Source organism: Ovis canadensis, chromosome 24 (genome assembly GCF_042477335.2).
Source record: "Ovis canadensis isolate MfBH-ARS-UI-01 breed Bighorn chromosome 24, ARS-UI_OviCan_v2, whole genome shotgun sequence".
In the NCBI taxonomy this organism is placed as follows: Eukaryota; Metazoa; Chordata; class Mammalia; order Artiodactyla; family Bovidae; genus Ovis; species Ovis canadensis.
Genome location: NC_091268.1, coordinates 42,701,313 through 42,714,444, shown reverse-complemented (window position 1 = coordinate 42,714,444; position 13,132 = coordinate 42,701,313). Strand labels below are relative to the sequence as shown.

The 13,132-nt window shown below is 46.8% G+C and overlaps 1 protein-coding gene across 1 annotated transcript; it reads left to right on the top strand.

Annotated features, from left to right (window-relative positions):
* The first annotated feature begins 11,157 nt into the window (after nt 1-11,157).
* On the top strand, nt 11,158-12,515 carry COX6A2 (cytochrome c oxidase subunit 6A2). Its single transcript, XM_069569380.1, has 3 exons — nt 11,158-12,006; nt 12,153-12,289; nt 12,387-12,515. The coding sequence occupies exons 1-3, from the start codon at nt 11,934-11,936 to the stop codon at nt 12,468-12,470; spliced, it is 294 nt and encodes a 97-aa protein (XP_069425481.1). The 5' UTR covers nt 11,158-11,933; the 3' UTR covers nt 12,471-12,515.
* The last annotated feature ends 617 nt before the right edge of the window (nt 12,516-13,132 follow it).

The window sequence follows — 13,132 nt, the reverse complement described above, 5'->3', positions numbered from 1 at the left end:
GGCTGATCACTGCCCAGGTGATTTGCCGACTTTCTTCCGTAGGATTCAGGATACCCTGGCCCTTTCTCTTGTTTCCTCCCAGTTCAAAATGCTAACATCGCTCTATATTCCTAAATAATGTGTATTTTCTAAAAACAAGGACATTATCAAAGTCTGGAAATTATCCATGCTCCGGTACTATCATCTAATGAACGGACCTTATTACACCAGTGATTCCAGTAATAGACTGTATAGCAAATGAAACAAAAGCGCGCGATTGGGACGCCCAGGAGAGCGAGCCCTGGCCAAGGTGATATGGCTTAACGTGGTGCGGTGACATCTAAAAATCTCTCGCTTGAGGAAAAACCGCTCCTAGCCGTTTCCTTTCACATTCTAATTAGGGACTGGGATGCCGTTTCTCCGCGATTCTTTGTGTTGCGTTCATTGCTCTGACCGTTTCAGCAGGTCTTGGGAAGGTTGGGGGACAGGTGGGGCGTTTTGAGGGGAGGTGCTAAGCAAGCAGGGCGGCCTTGGGTGGAGCGCCCCCTGCCGGAAGCTGAGTAAGGATGCCCGAGGCCCTCCACATCCGGGTCTCGGGGTTTTTGGGGCTAGGGGGTCAACGCACCTCGTTTTCCCAGGGCACCTTGCGGACTACATTTCCCAGCAGGCCCGGCGGAGGCTGCCGGCCTTGAGAGTTGGCGGCGTGCCTCGCAGCCTTCGCCTCCCGCTCGCCTCTGGGTTCTGCCGTGTGGAGTGGGGGCCCTTGCTACTCAGCGGGTGGCTTTCCTTGAGCTGGGGTCGAACAACGCTAGCTCATTGCACCCTCGGGAGTCATGCAGGAGACACGTGGGTGCGGGGTCTCCGTGGATAAGAGCTGGCGACGATCAGCCTCTCGGGCAGCCGTCTCTTCCCGGAGCAGGGGGGCGACTCTGAACACTCGCCTCCGCCGAGCCCCATTGATGCTGCGCGCCTTGAACCCCGAAAGCACATGGATGTTATCAGAGGCGGGACGAGCACCTCCACGGCCCTTTTCAGCTTCCCACCCTCCATTCTCTTCCTGGAGTTTAGTTATTCCATTAGCTCATCTCCCAGTAGTCCCTCAAGCAACTCCAGCTACCCCCGCCTTATAATCCGGGCATCTACTACCGTACCAGATGTTCAAGCTGGTTTTAGAAAAGGCAGAGGAACCAGGGATCAAATTGCCAACATCTGCTGGATCATGGAAAAAGCAAGAGAGTTCCAGAAAAACATCTATTTCTGCTTTATTGACTATGCCAAAGCCTTTGACTGTGTGGATCACAATAAACTGTGGAAAATTCTGAAAGAGATGGGAATACCAGACCACCTGACCTGCCTCTTGAGAAACCTGTATGCAGGTCAGGAAGCAACAGTTAGAACTGGACATGGAACAACAGACTGGTTCCAAATAGGAAAAGGAGTACGTCAAGGCTGTATATTATCACCCTGCTTATTTAACTTCTATGCAGAGTACATCATGAGAAACGCTGGACTGAAAGAAACACAAGGTGGAATCAAGATTGCAGGGAGAAATATCAATAACCTCAGATATGCAGATGACACCACCCTTATGACAGAAAGTGAAGAGCTAAAAAGCCTCTTGATGAAAGTGAAAGAGGAGAGTAAAAAAGCTGGCTTAAAGCTCAACATTCAGAAAACGAAGATCATGGCATCTGGTCCCATCACTTCATGGCAAATAGATGGGGAAACAGTGGAAACAGTGTCACACTTTATTTTGGGGGGCTCCAAAATCACTGCAGATGGTGACTGCAGCCATGAAATTAAAAGACGCTTACTCCTTGGAAGAAAAGTTATGATCAACCTAGATAGCATATTCAAAAGCACAGACGTTACTTTGCCGACTAAGGTCCATCTAGTCAAGGCTATAGTTTTTCCAGTAGTCATGTATGGATGTGAGAGTTGGACTGTGAAGAAGGCTGAGCGCCGAAGAATTGATGCTTTTGAACTGTGGTGTTGGAGAAGACTCTTGAGAGTCCCTTGGACTGCAAGGAGATCCAACCAGTCCATTCTGAAGTAGATCAGCCATGGGATTTCTGCTGAAGCTGAAACTCCAGTACTTTGGCCACCTCATGCGAAGACTTGACTGAACTGAGAAGTTAAAGATTTAAGGAACGTTGTAAAGTTAGCATATTTTACTATAGCTCATCAGTTCAGTTCAGTCACTCAGTCGTGTCCGACTCTTTGCGATCCCATGAATTGCAGCACGCCAGGCCTCCCTGTCCATCACCAACTCCTGGAGTTTGCCGGGGTCCAGCCCCGGTGGATCCAGGGAATTCGAAGGGTGGACGGCGTCGGCGTGGAAAGACTTGTTTATTTATTAATGAAAGATTAGATTAAGAAACTATAGTGTAGTAAGAAGATTAAGTGGAAGAAGAGGGCTGAATAGCTTGGTTTACGCGGAAGGCCAATAAAATCCCAGACAAGGAATTTGCACCATCTACGTTGGGCCACCGGCGCCCGCTTGAATATCTAAGGGTGCCTCGCCTTAAGCTCCCTTTCTCGCGGGTCTTAACAGCCGGGGCAAGTAAGTAGACGTGGAGAGCCTCCGCGCTCCAGGTGGAAATTCAGCCCGAAATTAAAGTAAAGAGCAGAGAGAGGGAAAGAGAGAGAAGAAGAAAGAGAGAGAGACACGGGGGGAGCCAGAGTGCCAAGAAACCAGGCCGGGAGACTAGTTAGAGAAGCTGGTCCAAGAAGCTGGCCCCATCCTTTATTGTTCAGAAGGCCTTTTATACTTTTTGATAAAACACAGAGATCAGTAAGATTATGTAGCGTTCGCAGCTCAAGCTCTTTCTATACATCATTTGGCATACAAAAGGTCTCAGGTGATTTACATCATCTTCTGGCCAAGAGGCTTGTTAACACTTTTTGGCTCTCTTCCTTAATGAATGTTAATCTTGTTTCCCCTGAAGTGTTTTTCTTTAATCTACATTTCCTTAAAGCATTAGCATTAAAGTTACATCTCTATAGAACAAAGGTGCAGTGGGATATAACAAAGAAGGTACTTAACTCAAAGATCTAATGTTGCTAACACAAGGTCTACTACTTGTTTTTCTAACTATATCTACAACTAAAGGATGTGAAAATTTGGCAGCAAATATTGACTCAACAAATGAAACCTTTAATCAGTCCTATTCTAAAGATTTTGACTCCTCGGAAGCTCCTACATTCCTAGGATGTTTTAAGCTTCCTGTGCCTCCTGCGGTCAGGAGGCCTCAAACAATCACACGCGCAGCTGTACGAGTCCTGCAGGCAGGCTAGAAAGCCATCAGAGGGTTTTTTGGATTGAAACACTCTTTTAAATGCAGAAGACTAAAGCCCTGAATTGACTTTTTCCAGAAAATGTCAGAAGAGTGGAAACGCAGAGCACAAAAGCCGGCAGATTTTTGTTGGGGTACATGCTTAGGAATTTCCAGAGGGGTCCCTGAAGTCTGAGCACGCCTTGCGTATGTCAGCTTCCTTCCTCATGACCTTGTCACGGGCGGGATTCCTCACACTGGCTCCCGGCAGGAGTTCACTCAGACTCACGTCCATTGAGTCAGTGATGCCATCCAGCCATCTCATCCTGGGTCGTCCCCTTTCCTCCTGCCCCCAATTTCTCCCAGCATCAGAGTCTTTTCCAGTGAGTCAACTCTTTGCATGAGGTGGCCAAAGAACTGGAGCTTCAGCTTTAGCATCATTCCTTCCAAAGAAATCCCAGGGTTGATCTCCTTCAGAATGGACTGGTTGGATCTTCTTGCAGTCCAAGGGACCCTCGAGTCTTCTTCAATACCACAGTTCAAACGCATCAATTCTTTGGTGTTCAGCCTTCCTCACAGTCCAACTCTCACATCCATACATGACCACAGGAAAAACCATAGCCTTGACTAGATGGACCTTAGTCGGTAAAGTAATGTCTCTGCTTTTGAATATACTATCTAGGTTGGTCATAACTTTTCTTCCAAGGAGTAAGCGTCTTTTAATTTCATGGCTGCAGTCACCATCTGCAGTGATTTTGGAGCCCAGAAAAATAAAGTGTGACACTGTTTCCACTGTTTCCCCATCTATTTGCCATGAAGTGATGGGACCAGATGCCATGATCTTCGTTTTCTGAATGTTGAGCTTTAAGCCAGCTTTTTCACTCTCCTCTTTCACTTTCATCAAGAGGCTTTTTAGCTCCTCTTCACTTTCTGCCGTAAGGGTGGTGTCATCTGCATATCTGAGGTTATTGATATTTCTCCCTGCAATCTTGATTCCACCTTGTGTTTCTTTCAGTCCAGCATTTCTCATGATGTACTCTGCATAGAAGTTAAATAAGCAGGGTGATAACATACAGCCTTGACGTACTCCTTTCCCGATTTGGAACCAGTCTGTTGTTCCATGTCCAGTTCTAACTGTTGCTTCCTGACCTGCATACATATTCCTCAAGAGGCAGGTCAGGTGGTCTGGTATTCCCATCTCTTTCAGAATTTTCCACAGTTTATTGTGATCCACACAGTCAAAAGCTTTGGCATAGTCAATAAAGCAGAAATAGATGTTTTTCTGGAACTCTCTTGCTTTTTCCATGATCCAGCAGATGTTGGCAATTTGATCTCTGGTTCCTCTGCCTTTTCTAAAACCAGCTGGAACATCAGGGAGTTCACGGTTCATGTATTGCTGAAGTCTGGCTTGGAGAATTTTGAGCATTACTTTACTAGCATGTGAGATGAGTGCAATTGTGCGGTAGTTTGAGCATTCTTTGGCATTGCCTTTCTTTGGAATTGGAATGAAAACTGACCTTTTCCAGTCCTGCGGCCACTGCTGAGTTTTCCAAACTTGCTGGCATATTGAGTGCAGCACTTTCACAGCATCATCTTTCAGGATTTGAAACAGCTCAACTGGAATTCCATCACCTCCACTTGCTTTGTTCGTAGTGATGCTTTCTAAGGCCCACTTGACTTCACATTCCAGGATGTCTGGCTCTAGGTGAGTGATCACACCATCGTGATTATCTGGGTCGTGAAGATCTTTTTTGTACAGTTCTTCTGTGTATTCTTGCCACCTCGTCTTAATATCTTCTGCTTCTGTTAGGTCCATACCATTTCTGTCCTTCATCGAGCCCATCTTTGCATGAAATGTTCCCTTGGTATCTCTAATTTTCTTGAGGAGATCTCTAGTCTTTCTCATTCTGTTCTTTCCCTCTATTTCTTTGCATTGATTGCTGAGGAAGGCTTTCTTATCCCTTCTTGCTATTCTCTGGAACTCTGCATTCAGATGCTTATATCGTTCCTTTTCTCCTTTGCTTTTCACCTCTCTTCTTTTCACAGCTATTCGTAAGGCCTCCCCAGACAGCCATTTTGCTTTTTTGCATTTCTTTTCCATGGGGATGGTCTTGATCCCTGTCTCCTGTACAATGTCACGAACCTCATTCCATAGTTCATCAGGCACTCTGTCTATCAGATCTAGACCCTGAAATCTATTTCTCACTTCCACTGTATAATCATAAGGGATTTGATTTAGGTCATACCTGAATGGTCTAGCGGTTTTCCCTACTTTCTTCAATTTAAATCTGAATTTGGCAATAAGGAGTTCATGATCTGAGCCACAGTCAGCTCCTGGTCTTGTTTCTGTTGACTGTATAGAGCTTCTCCATCTTTGGCTGCAAAGAATATAATCAATCTGATTTCGGTGTTGACCATCTGGTGATGTCCATGTGTAGAGTCTTCATAGCAAACACTATAGCTTATAGAAGTTAGGAATTTTTAGAGACACTATAGCTAGAAGCATTTTTAAGAGATAGTGAGCTCAGGATGTTAGGGGCAAACAAGGCTTAGGAAGATAAGTAGTAAACTGAGGAATGTATCATGAGTAACAATGTAATCACAAGTTAACTATAGGACACATTAGAAGAGGTAGATAATAGATGATAAGGCTGATTCCGAGAGAATCATTGAAGCAGGAACTCTGTTTGAAGAGCAACAATGATTTATGGAGACAATAAATCTGGAAGAGGGGAACTGAAAATGTCAAACCTCTGGCCTAATGTTTTTGTAAAAGTATAAAAGAGAATCTTAAACTTGGAATAAACAAGCAGTCCATAGAAAAATGAGAGGCTGTCTCATTCGCTGACACCGTTCAGCTCTTCAGGTTGAATCCCTGGCTGCTGCAGTTGGACTCCGGCAGACGCTTACTCCTTGGAAGGAAAGTTTTGACCAACTTAGATAGCATATTAAAAAGCAAAGACATTACTTTGCCATCAAAGGTCCGTCTGGTCAAGGCTATGGTTTTTCCAGTGGTCATGTATGGATGTGAGAGTTGGAATATAAAGAAAGCTGAATGCCGAAGAATTGATGCTTTTGAACTGTGGTGTTGGAGAAGACTCTTGAGAGTCCCTTGGACTGCAAGGAGATCCAACCAGTCCATCTTAAAGGAGATCAGTCCTGGGTGTTCATTGAAAGGACTGATGTTGAGGCTAAAACTCCAATATTTTAGCCACCTGATGTAAAGAGCTGACTCATTGGAAAAGACCTTGATGCTGGGAAAGATTGAAGGCAGGAGGAGAAGGGCATGATAGAGGGTGAGATGGTTGGATGGCATCATCGACTCAATGGACATGGGTTTGGGTGGACTCCAGGAGTTGGTGATGGACAGGGAGGCCTGGCGTGCTGCGGTTCATGGGGTCACAGAGTCGGACATGACTGAGCGACTGAACTGAACTGAACTGAACTGAACTACTGTTCCTAAGGTCTCCAGCCGGGTACCGCCTTCACCCACCACACCCCTCACACCGACCTAAACACCCGCCTTCTGGCAGGACCCGCTTTCTCAACTTTCCACAAGGCCACTGGGTACCCTCAGCTGGGAGACAACCATTTAGATTTAGACTATTTGGTGAAGTTAAATTTTATCATCATGTGGCATTGAATCCAGCTACTGAGAGCTGTGCACACCCAAGTTCAGGACCATGATCTTAGTTTCTTAATACCCTGGACCTGTGGCTCAGAAGGGAAGCACTGCAGTGAGGGCCAACAGATACTCCTTTAGTTCAAAGGTTCTCAACCTTATGTGTGTGTTAGTCGCTCAGCTGTGTCCAGTTCTTTGCGACCCATGGTCTCCCGTCAGCCTCCTCTGTCCATGGGATTTCCCAGGCAATAATACTGGAGTGGGTTACCATTTCCTTCTCCAGGGGATCGTCCCGACCCAGGGATCGAACATGGGTCTCTGCACTGTCGGCAGATTCTTTATGGTCTGAGTCACCTGTGTGTCATTGTGATCTCTCGGTGCAATGTACGCAAAAGAATTTTGCAAAACTTCTGGGTAATTCTATTGTGCAGCCAGAGTTGAGACCACTGCTTTATCTCCTAGGGCAGATGGGTGGGGCCTGGGATGGCCAGAAGCACTGGGCCAGGCACCTCCAGCTGGGAGCAGCCTCCACCCTTTATCCCAGTGTGGTTCACAAATCACTGTTCACATTTTGTAGGTGTCCCAGGCTGTGCGAAAAGGAAGCTCTGCCCTGTAGTAAGAAATATATTTGACAGCTTTGTGTAAGGCAATTGGGAGGAAGGCCAAGTAGGAAACAAACTAATCCCAGCAAGGGGGAAGGAAAGCCTGAGCTAGATGGGGAATGTAATGAGTTTGTCAAAAAGTTCAATCAGTTTTTTCTGTAAGATGGTACAGAAAATCCCTAATGATCTTTTGGCCAACCCAATAGGAGGAGACAGCTGGGATAGTCACAAAGTAACGAATTAAGGTGGCTAACTAGATCAAAGTTCTTGCAAACCTGTAACACTTTTTATTGTCAGAAGAGCTGACTGCACTGGCTATGTCCCTGCTGACTCAGGAGCATTCCCAGCGCTGCTGAGCTTTACCTAGGGCTCCCAAGACCATGAACAGACTAGGGTCATCAAGCTAGGCTCAGGCTCAGACATGAGCAAATTGAACTGCAGCCATTCATATTTTTATAAGAACATCTGCCTTATGAAGACCAAAGGCCCTTGCCTACATGGGGCATCAGCTGTGCTCCTGACGATGATTCCTATGTGAGCTTCAAAAAATAAGCTCTGTGCATGGTGTGAAGATGCTCGTTTCAGCATTTTCTATAGTAGTGACATATTTCAATAATGAAAGAGATGAATAAAATGTGGTCTTTTAAATGAAAGAATTGTATGTAGCCATTAAAATATCGTGATGAAAGAATATGAATGAGCCAGAAAATGTTCATGAGTTAAAAAAACAGAGTGCACAAGGACTTCCCTGGTGGGGAAGATTCTGTGCTCCGAATGCAGGGGACTCAGGTTTGATCCCTGGTGAGAAAACTAGATCCCACAGGCCACAACTAAAGATCCCACATGCAGCAAGGAAGAGTAAAGATTCCTAGGGCTGCTGCTAAGACCTGGTACAGCTGAATTAAAAATAAAAGGAGTGCACATATCCTTTTAGAAGAGCAAACTTGGACTCATCTTTTGCTTGGGGTGGTTTTCTCTTGTTCAGTAGCTAAACTGTGATTGTAGAGTAGTCTAAATATGCAGGTGTGTTGGCAAAGCCTGAATAAGCCTGCTGAGTGCTAAACGTGCTGAAGAAAATGTGGAGGTATTAGTCTTAGAATTGGTGGACTTATGGACAAAAGGAAGTTTCTATTTCAAAAGTGTCCTAATGAGACAGGCATTTGTAGCAGAGGAATTAGGAGGAAACTCTCTTGAGCCAGACCCTTTGGGTCCCAGTTCTGCCATTTATCATAGGAATGATCCACTGGCAAGGTTAAGACCTTTCAGTGCCTCAGTTTAGTCATCTGTAAAGTGGGAAAGCCTCTCTCTCGGTTAATTGTCAGAACAGCCCCTGGCCCATAGTAAGTACTCACTATTTTATTTTATTACTTAAAAAAATACATATTTATTTATTTGGCTGAGCCGGACATGGGATATTTGATCTTTGTTGCACTTGTGGTACATGTGGTACATTTTATTTTTTTTAGCTGCGGCGTGTGTAATCTTTATTTGCAGCACGCGAACTCTTAGTTGTGGCCTGTGGGATCGAGATCTCTCACTCTGCATCGAGCCCCTCCCCCCTGCATGGGAAATGTGAAGGCTTAGCCACTGGACCACTATGGAAGTCCCGAGGTCTAACATCATTTTGAGATCGAAAAGGAACAACTCTCCGGTCCCTCAAACTTCACAGTTTATAGAAGGATTTGGAGAGGCGGTAGGCAAAGGTAAGTTACTGAAACCGTGTCTTCTTGGTATGGACAAACATAATACTAAACGATGTCTCAACATCAGTGATAAATGACTTCCCTTATGTTTTATACAAATTATTTGCCGGCTTTCCTAACAATGTGCTATTAGCATAAAAAAAAATGTCCAGTTAGCCGGTGAGAATTCAGACTGCACAGAAATACTTCATTGCATTGCCCATCGCATTTCCAGGCTTACTAGCCGAGCCCTTGATTCCTCTTTCTCCCGTAGCTCTGCAGCTGCAACTCAAGTGCCTTCAGGCACCACATCCTTTTTATTTTATTGATTTATTGTTTTGGCTGCGCTGGGTCTTCAGAGCGGTGCTCTGGCTTTCTCTAGTTGCAGTGCTCAGGGGCTTCTCTAGTTGTGAGGTGCGGGCTTAGTTGCCCCACAGCATGCGGGATCTTAGTTCTCCAACCAGGGATCGAACCCATGTCCGCTGCATTGGAAGGCAGATTCTTGACCACTTGACCACCAGGGAAGTCCCCAACCTTTTTGTTCTACTCAGGGAAGATTTCTCAAGTCCATCCTTTCCTTGCTGTTGCCAGTACTACTACCTTACATGCCTATTGTTGTCATCACCTGCCCGGATTATTGCAGAAGACTCCTCATCAGCCTCCCCTGCCTCTAGTCCTTGCGTTCTAGTTCATCATCTGTATAATCCACCAATGATAGTGCTCCCTTAAACCCCAGGCTCCAACATCAAATCTGATGTCACTCCCCTGCTTCAAAGCATCTGTGTCCTAAGCCCCACCCCCAGCGTGGCCTGCACAAGAGTCAAATGCTCCAGCACGAACATCAGAGATCCTCACCCTAGCTCTGCCCTATCTCTGCAGCTTTACTGGCTATGGCTTTTCATGCTTTTGTACTTATTTTATTTCTGACTTCCCAGAATGCCCTTCCCCCTTTTCTATCACCTGAAGTCCTAATTATATGAGCCCCAGCTCCACTGAAAGTTTTCCCAAACTCTCCTATCACACTCGATGTGGCGTCTGCTTCAGCGGCATTAGATTTCATCACGACATCAGGTCACTTGTGTGACTCCCCCAGAGTCTCTGGCCTAGTGTGTGACACAGTAGGCGCTCAATAAATATTAACTGAATCAAGGAATCACTTCTGGTTGCTCAGGTTTTTTAATGCTAAGACTCAGGTTCTTTCTCTCTTTTTCACTGGCTGCACTGGGTCTTAGTTGCGGCAGGGAGGATCTGTTTAACTGTTGCACATGAACTCTCAGTTGTGGCAAATCAAATCTGTAGAATGTAGAATCCAGCTCCCCAGTCGGGGCTCAAACTCAAGCCCCCTGCATTGGAAGCTCATAGTCTTAGCCACTGGACCACCAGAGAAGTCCCCAAACTCAGATTCTTTTATCCTTGTCTTCTTTCCAATGTGGACACACTTGGCAAGTTAACCAAAGTGACCAAGGAAGTGACCACACCCAATTTAAGTCTTCCCAGTGGCTTTGCCTGCCAGTCAATGAGATCGTGGTTATTTCTGTAGCAATAACATAGAAAAGCAACTAAACAATGCTTTTTATTTGGGTCCAGTGCCTTTCCCCCACACATCTGTGTTTAGTTGCTCAGTCGTGTCTGACTCTTAGTGACCCTGTGGACTATAGCCCACCAGGCTCCTCTGTCCATGGAATTTTTCAGGCAAGAATACTGGTGTGGATTGCCATTTCCTCCTCCAGGGGATATTCCCAACCCAGGGATCAAACCCACGTCTCCTGTGTCTTCTGCACTGCAGGCAAGTTCTTTACTCACTGGGCCATCCAGGAAGCCCAGAATCTGTAGTAATGAGATTATCACAAATTGCCAGGATGGTCTCATCAGTTTCTGCAATAGGTGTACTTGAGCATGTGCGCCACAAGAGGGCGACAACAGCAGAGGATGCTAGCAGCCCTTGGGCCATTGGCCAAGCACCAGGCAGAAGAGCTCTTAGTGGGATCGTCCAGGGTGAGACTAAGGGATGGGAATCCCCAGGGAATTGTTTGGTGATGACCAGCAAAACTCTGAGGGGAGAGAGAGCCACCTAGGACCTTTTCGGGTAAAAATACTACATTTTTGTTTCTACCAAGAGCCATAATCTTGAGTAGGGAGGAGGTTTAAGATTTGGACTGCCTGTGGACAAAGAAATCAAGTAATTGTAACTGAAATAAGGCCCTGTCTTTTCAGTAGCAATTCCAAAGTCCGATTGGGAAAAAGCAACTGTAGGAAGAATTCCATTATAGCTCAGTGAGGGCCCCAGAATAATTTAGCAATACTATATATAACATTTAACTGTTCAACAAGTTACTAAAACTTCCTCTGTTACATTACTTAAACTTCACTGAGATCATCTAAGGTACAAATTATTATACAGTATACACCTGAAAAAAACCTGAGATTCAAAAGGACACTTCATTCATTCTACAAATATTTATTAAAGGCCTACTGTGTGCCAATCACGGGGTCTAGAGTATTGAGCAAAATTACTTCCCTCCAACTAAGAAAAGCACGGCTTATTGTACTTTAAATGTCCCCTTACCAAAATAAGAGGCACAGTAGAGCAAGCTGCCTGGAGAGAAAGACCTCTTGCCAGTCAGGCCTCATTTTAAATATAGAAACCCCCAAAAATAGCCACCCATGCAAGGGACTCAACAGGTGATTGGCAGGAACAGAGGGGAGGGGAACCGAGGCCTCACTGAAGGAGAAGGAAAGGACAGTGCCCTTGTCCCCAGCTTCTGCCACCGACATGGCTTTGCCTCTGAAGTCCTTGAGTCGGGGCTTGGCCAGTGCGGCCAAGGGAGAGCATGGCGGGACAGGAGGTGAGTGCAGCTGGGGCCTGACCTGTGGCTTCCTCACCTTGTCCCTCGGTTCCCCCCCAATCCCCTGCCCCTGGGGCCTTCCAGGGTCCTGGCGACCCCCCTATCTCTCTCTCACCCCTGCCTTCCTCCCCCGCCCTCCGCTGCAGCCCGCACCTGGCGCTTCCTGACTTTCGCGCTGGCGCTCCCGAGCGTGGCCCTCTGCACGCTCAACTCCTGGCTCCACTCGGGCCACCGCGAGCGCCCGGAGTTCATCCCCTACCATCACCTCCGCATCCGCACCAAGGTACACCGACACCCTTGCGGACGCGAGCGGGCGGGTGAGTCAGGGGATGGGGGACCCCCAAACTGACATCTCGCTCCCCTTCCCTCTCTCTCCGCAGCCCTTCTCCTGGGGAGACGGCAACCACACTTTTTTCCACAATCCCCGGGTCAACCCTCTGCCCACGGGCTATGAAAAGCCTTGAGGCTTGGCTGATGCCTCCAGATACAATAAAATTGTGGAAGCTGTGTGTCCGCGGCTCCTTGGGGACCACGGGGCGGGGCTAGTTCGAGCTGGGCGCATGCGCACAGTGCAGCGGGTGCTCCACGTGCTCTTCCGGAGATCCTGACTCCCCAGGGACTCGCGAGAGCATCCTTGATGGACAGGTAGGAGATAGCCCCTCCCCTTTCACCTATTCATGGTTAGGGCTCTAGGTTGTAAAAGGCTTTCGCATACGCTGATTTCTCATGATAACCCTGGGAGCAAGGCATAATTTCGGTTCTCTCTTCTCCAGAGGAGGAATTTGAGATGCTCAGAGATTAAATGACTGAAATTCAGGCGGCTCACAGAGGCCCGGTGGGAACTCAGGGCTGCAGGCCCTGAAGTACCACAGGTTGCCTGACACGCCCTGAGGGCCTCTCTGAGTTCCCGCTGTGTGGAGACAACAGTGATTTCAAACACTGTCTACAGCCCCATGTGAGAGGCTTCTTGAGCTAATTCCGGACTTGGAATATTTCAGTCATGCTCTACACCACCGTTCACTGGTCTTCTGTATTATTTGGGGGAAGTTAGATGCTCCCTTTCTGGAAGTCTGATTCTCCTAGCTTCTGGGGACCCCGTTCAAGGGTTCAAGCTCTGGATATTTCA

What these genes read in the sequence shown, in the direction of transcription:
- COX6A2 (XM_069569380.1), top strand. Translation starts at nt 11,934, where the DNA reads ATGGCTTTGCCTCTGAAGTCCTTGAGTCGGGGCTTGGCCAGTGCGGCC. An exon ending in AGAGCATGGCGGGACAGGAG is followed by an intron (nt 12,007 to 12,152) that starts GTGAGTGCAGCT and finishes CCTCCGCTGCAG; the next exon opens with CCCGCACCTGGCGCTTCCTG. An exon ending in ACCTCCGCATCCGCACCAAG is followed by an intron (nt 12,290 to 12,386) that starts GTACACCGACAC and finishes CTCTCTCCGCAG; the next exon opens with CCCTTCTCCTGGGGAGACGG.